This window comes from Chiloscyllium punctatum, chromosome 37, assembly GCF_047496795.1.
Source record: "Chiloscyllium punctatum isolate Juve2018m chromosome 37, sChiPun1.3, whole genome shotgun sequence".
Taxonomy (NCBI): Eukaryota; Metazoa; Chordata; class Chondrichthyes; order Orectolobiformes; family Hemiscylliidae; genus Chiloscyllium; species Chiloscyllium punctatum.
The window spans coordinates 20651995-20667993 of NC_092775.1; the positions used below are offsets into that span (position 1 = coordinate 20651995).

Sequence of the window (15999 nt, forward strand, 5' to 3'; positions counted from 1 at the left end):
GAACATGAAATAAACTGAACCTGTGAGGAGCCTGGAGAAAGCCAAAATGAAATTTGATATATTGAAAACAAGGCTGTACCTTCACAAAAAATGAGTGCTGTTACCTTCAAAAATACGAAAAAAAAATGAACATGATTGTTCCACATTGGTTTCCACAGTTACAATTCCAAACACCTCAAGTCAAAGGTGAAGGGGGGTGGTGGTGTGATTGGAAGTAGGAGAAATGTAGCATGCTCTTTTGATTATCACCTTGCAGCACAAGAGTTTAGTACTCGATCAAGTACAGTCAAGTAAACTATTAAGGAAAGAAAAAGGCATTCAGCAGAAAAAACAGGTTTGATTACTTACCTTATATTATAGTTACACATTGTCCTACAATTTGATTTGTTTGTATGTGATGTAACTGCGGCTGGGTTGGTTTAATATGCTTGGTTAGGAGCACACAGTGACATACTGTACATCACAAATACTGCAGAATATTGAGGGAGGAAACAAACTAATCCAAAGTTCCACTTGGGTCTGTCCAGTCTCCTGCCTTTGTGCCTCTTTCTAACACAGCCCCAATTTCACCGCAGGAAGAAAATTGGGACAGGGAAAACGTAATTTATAATATACTGAAGCAGCGCATAATTGTTCTGACTGAAGCAATGTATTGATGGCTTAGTATTTTGGCATGTCATTACGAGGAGCATGTTCACTTTGTTCTCAGACTGAAGTAAATCACCTTCTTAGTAGAGTGCCAACATTAAACTTTGCCAGATTGGTGAGGAAGATGGAGCACCTATGCTCAATGGGACTGACAGACAATTCTGAACTCGCAACTTGCTCATTTGCATAAGATGCAATGCTGAGGAAGATCGAACCCCAAAGGCAAAATGAGAACAAATTTCAATATGTTTTTCTTAAATGCAGTTTTCATTGGAAATCTATATTTGCCCTATTACTCAGGAGCCATTCTTCAACATGATTCCACCTGGTGGATTAACAGAGCCAAGTATTAATTATGAATAGTCAAACAGAAAGTACCGGAAATAAAAGGGTCAGGCAGCAGCTCTGGAGACAGAAACAAACTTAATGGGCTGAATTTTATGTTGGGACACGGGGTAAAAAAGTAATGGGATAGCCCCATTAACAGTAGTCAGGCTGCTAATTGGTTTAAGGTAAGACTTTTGCTCTCATGATGAAGAAAGGTCTGCCTGTGAGAGCTGCCACCTAGACCAATGGCCGATAGCTCTCCAGGTCACCCATTGGAGTGGGGGTCACTCCTGGAAATGCGGCGAGTCCCTGATTGGAAGCAAGCTGGAAAGGAGCCCAGGGTAAAGGTAAGTCTGGTGCCTTGCCAGGAGTGCGTTATCAGGCCTCAGCAAAAGAGGGGTAGGGCTGTATTAGAAGAGGATAGAGGGAATGCTGGGGCAGAAGAAGTACTTTGTGAAAGAGGCATTCCATTGGCACAAGTAATTGAAAAAGGAGGTACCCTTGCCTCCTTGCATGGCAACCATTGTTTCACTACTTGGCCTGGAAAGTTGGCATCAGCCTGTCCCCTTCACAAGTAAAATCCCAACAGCAGCAAATACAGGCCTTTAAGTGGCCTTCCTCATTATTGCTGAAATTGTACAAGGGTACGCATTAGGAACAATACAGTTCCGAAGTATAAACATAAATCATGCCCTATCTAGTTTCCTGCTCCAAAGTGGGTATATGTTTCAGCCCAATGTTTCAGGCCAATGAAAAGCAGAACCTTTTGCACTTCGTTCTTTCTAGAAGAGTGAGACCATAACTGATCTTGTAAGGTCCAGCAAGTCGAGTGTCCTACAACTCTCAGCTGGCAGCATTCACGTCCTCAGCATTCTTCCACATCGCGCATCTGGGACAGGAATCTGACTAAGCAGTTGCAACTTGGGAGTGAGTCATTAGCCTTCGATAAAAGCAGAGAGAGGCTTTGCCACCACACAGAGAGGGCAAAAAGTGAGACAAGGAATGAGTGCAAAATTGGGAATTTTATACAGATGGGAAGTCAGACGAGGGAAGGTTTTTTTTCAGTCACCAGTAGGTAGAGAATGTTATTTGCGTGTCTCTTTGCTATTACTTTAAGTGTCTAAATTAATAGCTATTTGAATAATTAAATGTGGGTATTCAGATATGGCAGCATTAGTGGTGTACTTTGATACTGCAATATATGTGAATCTGTAGAATGTATTGCACTTTCAGAAAATCATTTCTAGAATGACTTTTCATTTAGAACAACTTTGGCTCAGAGTTGCTGAATGGGAGTCTGAGTTGCAGGCATTATGGAGCACCAGGAAAGGGGAAAGTAAACTGAACACTTCATTCCAAGAAACAGACACACCTCTTCGGTTTAGATAGAACCTCACAGTTGGTCAATGGTCAGGGACAGCAGAGTGTGACTGCTAGTCAGGCAGGCAAATGGATCCAGGGTATAGTGATAGAGTGTATTCAGCCATTTTACCAAAAGGTATGAGGTATTTGCTGCCTGAGTAGACGAAGAGAAGGAATGCAGGGTGAATGAATAAATTCACCAGAGAACTCTTGGTGCAGGATACCATTCAAGTGTGAAGAGCAAAGACAAACATGGCAGTGATAATGAACAGCATTCAGGGGGCCGGACTCTGTTCTCTGTGCTGTGCTCCTAGCCCTGTGCTGGGTTAAAGGCCTCTCCTCATGGTGGGCAATGGTATTGGTGTGAGTGGGTGCATGTAGTTGTTATAGCCCCTGTAGAAGCAGGAATGATGCTGTGCTGAGGGATTTTGAATAGTTAGGATCCAAATTAAAATGGTGAACATTAATGATAATAATCCCTGGGTCGTTACCTGAGCCATGTGTTAATTGACAGAGGGTGATGCTGATCATAGAATTAAATGCATGGCTGCAAGCATAGTGTGGGAAGAAGTGACTTTTGAGTTACAGGGCATTAGTGCCAGAACTCAGATGTGCCTCACTTAAACTGAGTTAGAATTAGTCCTGACAAACCATATAAAAAGGGCTGTGGATAAGGCTTTAAACTAAAAGAGAAATGTCTGAGTGTCTGGGTTGGTGGCGCAGTATTTCAGTGAAGGAAGATTGAGAAATCTAAACAGAAAAGTCAATGCAAAAACACAGTGCTGTTTGTGAGGCAGGAAAGGATGAAGTTCAACAGTAATTGTCCATCAGTAAGGTCCATGCATGGAGTAATAGTATAGGAAAAAAGGAAGTTAAAGATGCTCTACTTGAATGCATGAAGCATTTGCAATAAGATAGATCAACTAATGACACAAATAGATCTCTGGACATCTCTGCAGGAATTCCTCAGCATAGTTCTTCGGCCCAACTATCTTCAGCTGCTTCAACCCCTCCAACAGAAGGTCAGAAGTGGGGATGTTCGCAAATGATTGCACAATGTTCAGCACCATTCACAACTCCTCAGACACTGAAGCAGTCCGTGTACAAATGTAACAAGATCTGGATAATATCCAGCCTCAGGCTGACAGTGGCAAGTAACATTTGTGCCACACAAATGCCAGGTTATGATCATCACCAACAAGGAGCAATCTAACCACTGCCCTTGAAATTCAATGGTGTTACCATAACTAAAACCCCACTATCAACATTCTGAGAGTTAACATTGATCAGGAACTCAACTGAACTCACCACATAAATGCAATGGTTACAAAAGCAAGATCTGCCTCCATTGCAGTATTCAATTGGTGAGTAACTTAGCATTTTACTCTGCAAAGCATGTCCATCATCTACAAGTCAGACATGTGATGGAATACTCCCCACTTGCCTGGACGAGTCCAACCCCAAACAATACTCAAGTAGCTTGACACCATCCAGGACAAAGGAAGCTGCTTGGTTGGCACTGCATCCAAAAACATCCATTTCCTCCACCACTGATACTCACTAGCAGCAGTGTGCACTATCTATGAGATGCACTGCAAAAATTCACCAAAGATCCTCAGACAGCATCTTCCAAACTCACGACCACTTCCATCTGGAAAGGCAAGGGCACCAGATATATGGGAATACCACCACCTTTACATTCCCTTCTAAGCGACTCACCATCCTGACTTGGAAATATATCATCATTCTTTCACTGTCCTGGAATTCCCTCCCTAATGGCTTTATGGGTCAACCCACAGGTGGAGGTAGACTGCATTGGTTCAAGAAGGCAGTTCACCACCACCTTCTCAAGGGCAACTAGGGATGGGAAACAAATGCTGGCTGAGCCAGCAATGCCCACATCCCACAAAATGAATAAATTAAAAGCTTAATAATTTAGACCATAAAGAAGGAGGAGAAACCTCTGATGGGTCAGGATTCTTTGAGAACGTCTGTCAGAAACAGGAATATGGAAAAGGAAACCACACCAGAACCCACAGAACCCATGACCAGTGACACAGAATTTCAAAATGGACAATTAAACCTCTCAGCTGATGATGACAAGTAATTTAGATCTAGTTGCCATTATATTCTAAGACTTATGCAAATACATATCTGGGACATTAACCTGAATTTTCCCTTTACAAACTATAAGGCTGCTCTCTCAATTGAGAGAGAACCCGAGGGCCACTATACCTCAGGCAAGAGGAGAGTCCTTTATGGCAACCTCAGCTAGTGATGGGAATTGAACCCACAATTCTGGCATCATATTACTTTGCAAACAACCATCCAGTCAATGGTGCTAAACCAACCCCTTTCACTTTACAAATGTCCATTGACCTGCTGAGTGTTTCTAGCTTGTTGTACATTTAACACAGAATGATTATTTTTATGTACTGGGTGATTTCTTTTTTCAATAGGGTGAACAGAGCTGTCACTCCCATTTCCACATGTTGGATATTCTAAAGAGAAATACAATCTTAAAGCTTCTTCCTATGTATGTGATTAAAGTCTTCTTTCAGATTTCTAATGTAATTATATTATAGATATATGCTTTGTTGCAGATCATGAACCAAAACACTCATTTATCATGCTGTCATGAGTAAAAATCCGAGGATTTTTGCATGACTAGTACTGAGAGGATGTTTATGCAAGTGGAGTGATAAGTTGGCAGAGTAGCTTTACAATGGATTTCCTTTCCAAAAACTTTATGATTCATCAAACAGTGAGGGAAGTTTTCTTCTCCACAATTGGGCAGCAAATAATTGAATGGATGGAGGTATATTGAGCAAAACTGTGAGGAGAGAACCCAGACTTCACTTGTTTCTCAGATCACTTAAGTTGAAGGAAAGAGTCAATTGGGCAGACTCTATTAAGGACTTGCAGTCTTCTGTGCTTACGTTTCCTCTCTGCACTCTGCTCATTAGTACCAAGCTTAGACAAAAAGCTTTCAGCAGTGTGTTTTTGTCAATACTATGATTTTGGAATAACAGACTACATATTACAGCAATTGTCTTCACAATTTAACATTCAGTATAACATCTAAAGTTTAACATTTTTTTACTAGTTTATGTTATAAATTTCTGATCTTAATAGAATTATTAGTCATTTGCTAAGAGCTTGGCTATTGCTGAAAAATCAGATTTTGTCAAAGCTATTCATTATGCAATTATCAGAATATTTTACAATAATGCAAATTCAAGCAGAAAACTAACATTTATACTGCATGAGAGTATTAATTGTTTGGCAAATCAACTCAGATTGATAGAGAGTGTACCCATTAATGCTGGTTGACAGTTAACAGCCAGGCTTTGACGAGGTTGACGAGGGTAGGTTGACTATGATTGGTCAGGGTATTGGCCTGAGAAATGAACCAGAAAATTTTGTGACTTATTTTGTTGAATTGAAACTGGAACCTTTCATGTAAATTGTTTTTCTGCCTGCTATTTATGCTCTATCTTATGTGTGACCAATTCTGAACACCAAGAATGTTTGCGTACAAATTGCTATGAATTTTAAACAAATTCTCCATTTACATGGTGAAGGACATTTTCACATTCATGAAGGACATACAGAACTTGCATATTGATAGCAATGTAGTGTCTATTGCTCTTTTTATACTGTTAGCTTACTCACCAATGCATCACTCAAACAAAACCACAGATATCTGCACTGCAACATTATGTCATGGCAGCCTAGATCTGCCTCCATTGCATTAACCAGTATTCAATGAACTTGTAAGGTCAGCAACTCACACAGTTGAAATCAGCTTCAATAATACCATGTTTGCCAAAATAGATGAAGTTCTGTGGGACACCATGAGGTCTAGCTCTTGCAATCATCTTTGTTATAATTTGAAGATGCCAGTGTTGGACTGGGGTGTACAAAGTTAAAAATCACACAACACCAGGTTATAGTCCAACAGGTTTATTTGGAACCACTAGCTTTTGGAGCGCTGCTCCTTCATCAGGATAACCACCTGATGAAGGAGCAGCACTCCGAAAGCTAGTGCTTCCAAATAAACCAGTTGGACTATAACCTATTGTTGTGTGATTTTTATCTTTGTTATATTTCATGAGAAATGTGTCTTAATAGAATGTCATCTAACTTTACATTCCTTGCAGATTTCTGATTTACCGTATTGATAATAAATTTCCATAGTACACTTGAATCTGTCGTTGCATGTAAGAATTTCCTTACGTGTCTTAATGGACTCTATTAAGTTGACCAATCATTGTCAATCTACCCGGTTGCACTCAAACTTCTGCACTCAAACTCGTATTTGAAATGGAACAGTTAAATGGGCTTTCCTTGATAGTTAAGAAATTGGCCAGGGGTTTCTCTGCTACTGTCTACCACAAACCTACCTTTACCAGACAGTTAGGATCCCTACAATCCTACACCATAAGACTAAACTTACTGGAAATCTCATAAATAGCCATTTAATCACCATCTAAAATAGATGCCAAAATAGGGTACAAAGTTATCCAGTAGGATTATGGCTACCCTGACCAGTTCATTTCTCACTGTATATTGTGCAAATTCATGGAAGGCCTTAAAGCAGTTGTTTAATCGTGGTCCTGAAAAGTCCCCAGTCTACCTTAGATTATCCCAGATAAGTAAGATAACTTAAAAGTTAGAGCAACAGGTGAAGTTATCTGTTTTATGCTGTTTCCATGCAGAAGCAACTCAAGTGGTTTTTGCTTTTAACAGAATGGTGCTGTCAAGACAAAAGGACATGCTGCCTATCACATAAATGAGTCAGATGGTCTATGAATTTCAGTATCAATGTGATGCCAGGTGTGTGGATCATATGTCTATAGAATAGCAGATTATATGAAACAGTGAGTTCCTTCAGCTGTTTGCAACAAGAAAGATACAAAGAAAGATCAAGGATAGGCCACTTGGTCCTTGAAGCTCACTCTGCCATTCAACTGGATCATAGCTAACCTAATTTTAACCTCAACCTCACATTCCTGCATACCCCCGATAATCTTTCATCCATGGTAAACAAGAAATAATTTAAACTCTCAGTCAAAAACTATTTAAGGATTTTAACTGTCCCTTGATTACAAAACTTGTGACGTTTTGTTTAACATTAGATGTGACTCTGCAACAGGATAACATTTGCTGGATGATCCTGAATGGGCAAGGAATTACACTGACAACTGATTACTGACTGTTGTTAGGCTTGCAGTGTCTTGCACCAACCATTACTTTTAAAAAAAAACCTACATTCCTAATCAACCTGTTCAGGGATATTATTGCATACCTCTGGAGCAAGTGGGACTTGAACTCTTGCTTTCTGGCCTAGGGACACTACAACTATACCATAAGAGGGCACCCCATTACTAGAAACTAAAAAGCCACCATAATCCTACCAGATCATAGAGATGCACTCTCATTGAAGAGAGATGACTGGTAGTTTAACCTGAGAGTCATCATACTTTAGGTAAGGGGAAGAGGTTGAAGAGAGTCCTTTGTGGTACAACTTAATTATCGGTTTATATAAATCACATTAAATAATTCCAGTGAAATAAGATTTTAAAGTGATAAAGATTTTGAAATAGCAAGTATTGATTCACTTTAATATAGATTTGGAGAGGCAGACACACCGTTTCAGAAAGATAGGAAATTCCTACAGCAATATGTCCTGGATGCAACAAAAGGACAAGCAATATTGAATTTAGTAATGGATAATGAGCCAGAATTAATTAGTAATCCAATTGTGTGTGAACATTTATCAAACAGTGATCATACATGATTTAGTTCAATATAGCATTTGAAAGCAAAAACCATGGATCAGCTATGAGAGGTTTTGTTTTAGGTAAGGCAGACTTTAATAAGATGAGACAGAGACTGTCCATAGTATATTGGAACAATCTGCTAATGAATAGAACAACTGAAGAACAGTGGAGGAGGTTTAAAGAAACAGAATACAGTTGTTTGACACATTACAGAACCAGCTTATACTCCTAAGAGGAAAAAGCTTCACTTCACAGAAAAAAAAAAGCCATGGACAATTAAAGGGATAAAATGAAAACAAAGGGCACACAAAAAACAGCATAGATCCTGCTGAATTGGAAAGATACAAAATCCAGAAAAGGGCCATGAAGCAATTTCTAAGAACCACTAAAAGGGATTATGAATGGAAACTTCCCTTGAACATCAAAATCAATAAGAAGAAAGGTTATGTTCATACAAAAGAAACAGTTATCTGGAGTATTAAAGGCTGAAAGAGCTGGGATTGTCAATGACTATGGGTAAGTGGAAAACAGGTTGAATATTTACATTGCGTCAGTATTTACAGTAGAAAAGGTGGATAGCTTGCCCTCAGTCCTTTGAAAATTAATAGTGGATTAGGAATAGGGACTAAATAAAATTAAGGTAACTTAAATAATCCCTGAGACCTGATCATTTCTATTAGAGGGTGTTAAAGGAAGTAGGGGGTCACAAGAATCGGCCCTCTGCTTTAGAAGAAGGATGAAAGAGGAAAACCAGGGAATTACTGACCAATTCACCTAACACCTGTGGTGGGGACATTTGTGGAGTCTAGAATCAAGGATGATGTAATTGACCACTTTGAAAGTTTTCAGTTAATCAGAGAGAGCCAGCATAGATTCATGACAGGTAGATCATATCTAACATTGTATCATTTGAAGAGGTGACTAAGGTAGTGAACAGCGAAATGTCTATGAACGTTGTTTATATGGACTTTCTTTATTTGATAAAGTACCAATGTAAGAGACTGTTAATTAAGCTAGAAGATCATGGAATTGAGGGCAAATTATTGACATAGCTGGGAAATTGGTTGAGTGACAGGTGACAGAGACTAGGACAAATGGTATGGACTTAAATTGGCAAGATGAGACCAATGGTATCCCACAAGGATCTATGTTAGGGCCTCAATTACTCACGTTAGTTATTAACAACTTGCATAATGGCACAGAAAGCTATATATCAAAATTTGCTGATGACACAAAGTCAGATGGCATTGTAGATAGTGCAGATGATAGCATAAAATTACAAAAGGATATTGATAGACCAAATGAATGGGCAAAACTGTGGTTGATAGAGTTCAATGTAAGCAAATGTGAGATCATCCATTTTGGACTGAAAAAGGATAGTTTGGTGTACTTTCTAGATGTTCTGAAATTAAATACAGTGAATGACCAAAGAGACTTGGTGCATAGATCTTTAAAATACATATACAGAAAGTAATCAAGAAATCTACTGGAATATTGGCCTTTATATCTATAGGACTGGTATATAGGGATGCAGAAGTTATGCTCAGGTGTACAAAAGCCTGGTTAGACTCCACTTGGACTCCTGTGCGCAGATCTGAGCACTACGCCTTAAGTTAGATACATTGGTCTTGGAGGGAGTATAACATAGGTTTATAAGAATGATACCTAGACTGGAGGAGAAATTATGGATGTAGAATTTAGATGGTTATGAAGTTATCTGATCAAAGTCTTCAGGAAAATGCAGGATAGATACAGATAAATTATTTTCTATCGATTACAGATTCTAGAACCAGGGGACATAGTCTGTGAATTAGGGCCAGATCATTCAAGTGACATGTTAGGAAGAACTTCTATACATGAAGGGTGAGATGTTTGCAACTCTCTTTCCCAAATGGCAGTGAATGCTAGATCACTTGTTAGTTTTAAATCTGTGACAGATAAAGTTTGTTAGGCAAAGGTATGAAGGGAGATGGGCCAAAGATAAGTATATGAAGTTAGGCCACCGATCAGCCATGATCTTAGTGAATGGTAGAACAGGCTTGAGGGACTGAATGACCTACTCCTGGTTCTATGTTGCAGTGGAAGAAAATTGCCCAACTTCTCTCAGCTGGTACAGATATTGAACCCTTGCTCTTTGTATCACAAACCAGCCATTCAACCAACTGTGCTAAGCTCAATTCCAAACTCACAAGGTTTAGAATGGAACCATGTACTCTAAAGGATGCAAGACCAGAAATGAGGGAAATCCATATCGTAAGAATATTGGCCTTCAAAAACAATTAGAAATTTCTAACATGCATATGTTGATTTCAATTTCTACCTACATATAAAGTGAAGATCTCAACTGATAGGTTTATGGATTTTTTTTAAAAAACCAGTTCTGATTTGGATATAATTTTGAAGCTACAATTATTGAAACATATGTAGCTGTTCTTTGAAATCAGAAAAAAAAGTACACATCTAATGCCTATTTTAGTGCAACAAAGAAGCTAACAATCATTCTTGCATTCGTTTCTCAGACAATGCCCTGACTAATCAGAGTCAACCTGCCTGGTTTCAGATTTAGCAATGCCTGTCTGTTAACTGACAGTCAGTGTTAATGGTTAAATTCTTCATGGCACAGCCCCTAGCTGTCAGAGCCCACTTGCCAACAAATTAGCGTTCTCCTCTCATGTGGTTAGCACTGCTGCCTCACAGCACCAGAGACCCAGGTTCAATTCCCGCCTCAGGCGACTGTCTGTGTGGAGTTTGCACATTCTTCCCGTTTCTGCGTGGGTTTCCTCCGGGTGCTCCGGTTTCCTCCCACAGTCCAAAAATGTGCAGCTTAGGTGAATTGGCCATGCTAATTTGCCCATAGTGTTAGGTGAAGTAGGGGAATGGGTCTGGGTGGGTTGCACTTCGGTGGGTCGATGTGGACTTGTTGGGCCGAAGGGCTTGTTTCCACACTGTAACTAATCTAAATGTTGTTTTCACTTTGAATTTGTATTCCTGATGAGTACATGACAAAAACTTTGATGAAATGTCTTTTCACAGATGTAACAATGTCACTGTGAAGAACAACCACGGACATGCCAAGGAATGTCTTTATGTTTCATTCATAACATTGCCATTTAAAAGTTCTGAGTAATTCTCACTTATGGATCAAGGTACATCCATGCCTTAACTTCTGTACTAACCTCACATTGAGGGGGATCATGCATATCTGGCTGCATGTTCAAAAATTGCAGATGAACTTCCACTGAGGAGGAAGAAAAGAAATACGTTAATTACACTGCAATTTATAAGCTTTATTTTAAATTAGAAGATAACCAATATGATTTGTGGCGATTTGCAGTTTCTGCTCTCTCTGAGGGAACTTAGGCAATTTTCTATTACAGGGATTATGTTGTTTATTGGAATAGCTTAAAGCAAATACAAATTTATTTATCAACACTAGCCATCTTTATCACTTTAGAATCTTACTTCATGAGAATTGTTTAATGCGATGGATGCAAATACATCATTTAGCTATACTATTAAGTAAACCCAGCTAAGTATTAGCATGATGACCATCTCAGAAAATTTCTGGTCAAAACATACCATGACTATTTTATTGACAAGATTATAGGGGTGTGTTTCTGATAAAGAAAACAATTTAAGTTCACTATAATTTTATTTTGGAAAGGCTGAGCTTCTGAAAAAGCTGCATATCAGATAAATACAAAGTATTTTTCTTTATTCATTTATGGAATGTTGGCATCGCTGACTAGGCAGCATTTATTGCCCATCCCTAATTGATCAGAGGGCAATTAACAGTAAATCACATTGCTGTGGGTCTGGAGTCTCATGTAGGCCAGACCAAGTAAGGTTGGAAAATTTCCTTCCCTAAAGGACATTAATGAACCAGATTTTATATATATATATATATATATATATATAAATATATATGTGTATGTATGGTATATGTAAATCTGGTAAAATACAAGATAGAACACTTATGTTTACCATCACCAAGTGAACTTTTATACCACTACACTTATAAATCGCTCTTAGATAGATAATATTATTTCAACATTATATCCAAATCAGAAAGAACTTTTTTCCCTACCCCTTAAAGTTGAGATCTTCAGTTTACGTGTAGCTGGAAGTTGAAATCAACAAATAAATTTTAGAAATTTCTAATAGTTTTAGAAGGCCAGTGTTCTTACCACTTGGATTTCGCCCATTCCTGGTATTGGGTCTTTTAGTGCATAGTTTCATTCTAATCCTTGGATTGACATCTGGCTCTCTGGATTTAGAACTGCTGTCATATTGTGCCTGCAAGGAGAGTAGCTGATCCTACATCTCAACTCATTTAACACAGACACTACAACACACTTTTCAGTTAACATATAAACTTAAAAAATCATTATAAAATTGCAATAAATTGCACAACATGCTATCTTATTTTAATTGTATGGATAGCAGTAACTATAAATTGTCTACTTAATTTTAAAAACTTCCTTATTTTTATTTGCACAAAGTTCTGTTATGCCAACTGACCTGGAATGAACCTTCCTCTCTGCTTGTACTAAAACATAAAATAAATAAAATGTATTTGCCAGTATTTGATTCATATGTGAAACAGTTTATGTGATAAACAGTTTTACTTGAAAGCTAAAATATAATGCATATATGTAAATAAATTGTTAACACTTACATTTAGTATCAATTGTGATTGCAATTGTGAATGGGTTCCCCACTCTGCACTATTAACATTCTTGTGTGACTAATTGAAAATAATTCCCAGCACTAAAATACTGAGGTGCTGGTGGTTTTGAGCTGATAATTACCATAGTTTTTGAAAGTAAAAATCTTAGAAAGTTACAACATTAATCACAAAAGTGGGTGTGATTAGTTTCCACTCATGTCACATGTTTTTCATTTTGGTTTAATAATTAGTTTCCCTTTTCCTAAAGCTGTTTGTTTATCTAACAAGTTTTATAGGTTAACATGTATGTGATGGAACTGACATCTGATGCAACTCAATAAATGATGGTAGAGCAGTGGGAGGTAAAATGTGAACAATGTAATTGTTAACTCTTTTAATAATTGCATGTCTTTGCTAAAATGTGAATGCAAGAATAACTGTTAAATGCTTTAAGTGCTTGTCAGATACTTTGCTGAGAATGATTTCTAGCCGAATGTTATGCAAGGTTGTGCTTATTTACCTTTACATTTTTTTCCACCTGGCATTGTGGACCTACCTACACCAAATGGATTACAATGGTTCACAAAGGCAGCTCATCCCTACCTTCCTAAGGGCAATTAAGGATGGGCAACAAACAAAAATAAAATGACAAAAAAAAAGTGGAAAAGCAAGTTAAACCAAACCAGTGTCTCATCCACAGATTTAAATAGATTGCACTCATTGTATAACAGAAGAAACACAGAACGCTATTACACAGGTCCAGCAGGTAATCAGGAAGGCTAATAAATGTTGGCCCTTGCTTCAAGGGGTTGAAGCATTTATTCATTCACTGGATTTAGATGTCATTGGCCAAGCCAGTTTTTTTTTACCACTCCAAATTGCCCAGTGGGCAATCAGTGTCAACCACATTGCTGTGGGTCTGGACTCACATGGAGGTCAGATCAGGTGAGGACTGCAGTTTCGTTCCCTATAAGGCATTAGTGAACCACTTGGGATTTTCACAGCAATCAGCAATGGTTTCATGGCCATAATTAGATTCATAGTTCCAGATTTTTGTTGAATTCAAATTCCACCATCTGCCATGGCAGGATTCAAACTATCCAGAATATTACCAGAGTCTCTGACTAGTGATAATACCACGAGGCAATCACCTTCCCTATGATTAAATAAGTAAATACAGGTATCCCCTAAGTATAAGAGTAGGGAAGTCTCACTGCAATTGTACAAGTTACTGGTGAGATCACATCTGCAGTGTTTTGAGCAATTTTTGTCCCCTTATTTCAAGAAAGTTAAAAATCACACAACACCAGGTTATAGTTCAACAGGTTTAATAGGAAGCACACTAGCTTTTGGAGAGTCGTTCTTTCATCAGGTGGTAGTCCAAAAGCTAGTGTGCTTCCGATTAAACCTGTTGAACTATAACCTGGTATTGTGTGATTTTTAATTTTGTACACCCCAGTCCAACACTGGCATCTCCAAATCATGACTATTTCAAGAAAGGTAGCATTTCATTGGAGGCAGTTCAGAAAAATTCATTTGGATGATCCCTGGTACAGAGAGATTGTCTTATGAGCAAAGGTTAAACAGGTTGGGAGTCTACTCACTGGAGTATAGAAGAATAGGAAGTGATCTCATTGAAACATATAGGATTCTTAAGAGGCTTGACAGGGTAAATGCTGAGAGAATGTTTTCCATTGTGGGAGAGTCTAGGACTAGAGGACATTGTCTCAGAATAAAGGGGTGCTAACTTAAGACTGAGATGAGGAGGAATTTCTTCTCTCAGTGGGTCTTTGGAACTCATTACCACAGAGAGGTATGGGGCAGACTCCTTGTGTATATTTGATGCTGAGCAGATAGATTCTCAATCAGTTCGGGGAATTGAGGGTAATAGGGAAAATACAGGAAAGTGGATGTAGGGAATATCGGGGTGTGGGGGGGAGGTGTGTGGAAGTGAGGAAGATGCTGGAGATCAGAGTCGAGAGTGCAGTGCTGGAAGATTCACAGCCGGTCAAGCAGCATCCAAGAAGCAGGAGAATCAATGTTTTGAGCTTCTTGCTGATGAAGAGCTTATGCTTGAAATGTCGATTCTCCTGCCCCTCAGATGCTGTCTGACCGGCTGTGCTTTTCCAGGATCACGCTGTCGACTGAGGAATGTTAGATCAGCCATGACCCTATTGAATGGCAGAGCAAGCCCGAGGGCCAAATGGTTTACTTCTGTCCCTATTTCTTATGGTCTTAACATCTATGTTCCCTCTAGGTTTTCCTGCTGTTGTGCGTATCTCTGAAGTCATGCATCGCAGTAACCTTTGGTCCAGAAAATCAATGCATCTGTTGACAACTGGATTGCACAAACTCTTTGAGTGTCTACAGTGCCAAGTGGCTTAGAGGGAACTTTGCCCATTCTATCTGCTTCCTTGAGTTTTGCTATTTAATTGATTGAGAAAGTGATGAAAGGTGCCTTTCATACTCAAGCATTAATTTTATATCTTTGAGCTTCAGAGATATTTAACCAATGATATCCATCTACAATTGAGATTCCCGATTGCTGGTATAAGAAATCTATGTTTAATATTGAATAGCACTGTTCAAAAATGAAGATAACAGTAATTCCATAGCACTAATATTTTATTCATCACAAAACACGATAACACACCTTAATGTTCAAATTCTTGTACACTTTGTCTTCATTGTCACTCAATTTTAATCCATCTTTAGGGCTTGATACAATCTGTGTCTTGTCTTTAGTGGATGCATCCGCACTCACCACTTTTTCGACTGTTTCATAAGAGTATGAATTGTCCTGGGAATTTCCACTTGCTAAATTATTGTGAATGTGTTGTTTCTCTGCTGGCTCTTTGAATCTTGGTTTCTCGGACTCAAATTGTATGGACAGTTTACTTCTGTCAGTGGACCAAGATGGTGATTTGATTTTACTGTAATCTGATAAATCCAAAGGTTTCTCCACAGAGCTGTCAACCATTTCGTCAGTCTTTGTGCAGAGAAGAGATGGATCCTTTCCTTCTCCTTCATGTTTTTCCCTTGTCATGACTGGCTGCTCTAAAAGGTGTCTACTTCTTCTCCAGTCTTTAGAAAAATTACATACCTCCCTGCAGTCAGGATAAGAAAATTGTTATAATGACATCTGGTCAACTAATATCAATGTTATGGTATTCAGATAATACTATTCAGTTTATCTCCATATTTATA

The 15999-nt window shown here is 38.6% G+C and overlaps 1 protein-coding gene across 5 annotated transcripts in view; it reads right to left on the reverse strand.

The window, feature by feature from the left end:
- Window positions 1–15999, reverse strand: part of rbbp8l (retinoblastoma binding protein 8-like) — a 118051-nt gene that overhangs the window by 49853 nt on the left and 52199 nt on the right. For all 5 annotated transcript variants that reach the window (XM_072556423.1, XM_072556424.1, XM_072556425.1 and 2 more), the window contains 3 exons: window positions 15446–15899; window positions 12311–12419; window positions 11300–11361 (listed from right to left, as the gene is read on the reverse strand). In XM_072556423.1, the coding sequence (XP_072412524.1) occupies window positions 11300–11361; window positions 12311–12419; window positions 15446–15899 (625 nt within the window). The remainder of the gene's footprint in view (window positions 1–11299; window positions 11362–12310; window positions 12420–15445; window positions 15900–15999) is intronic.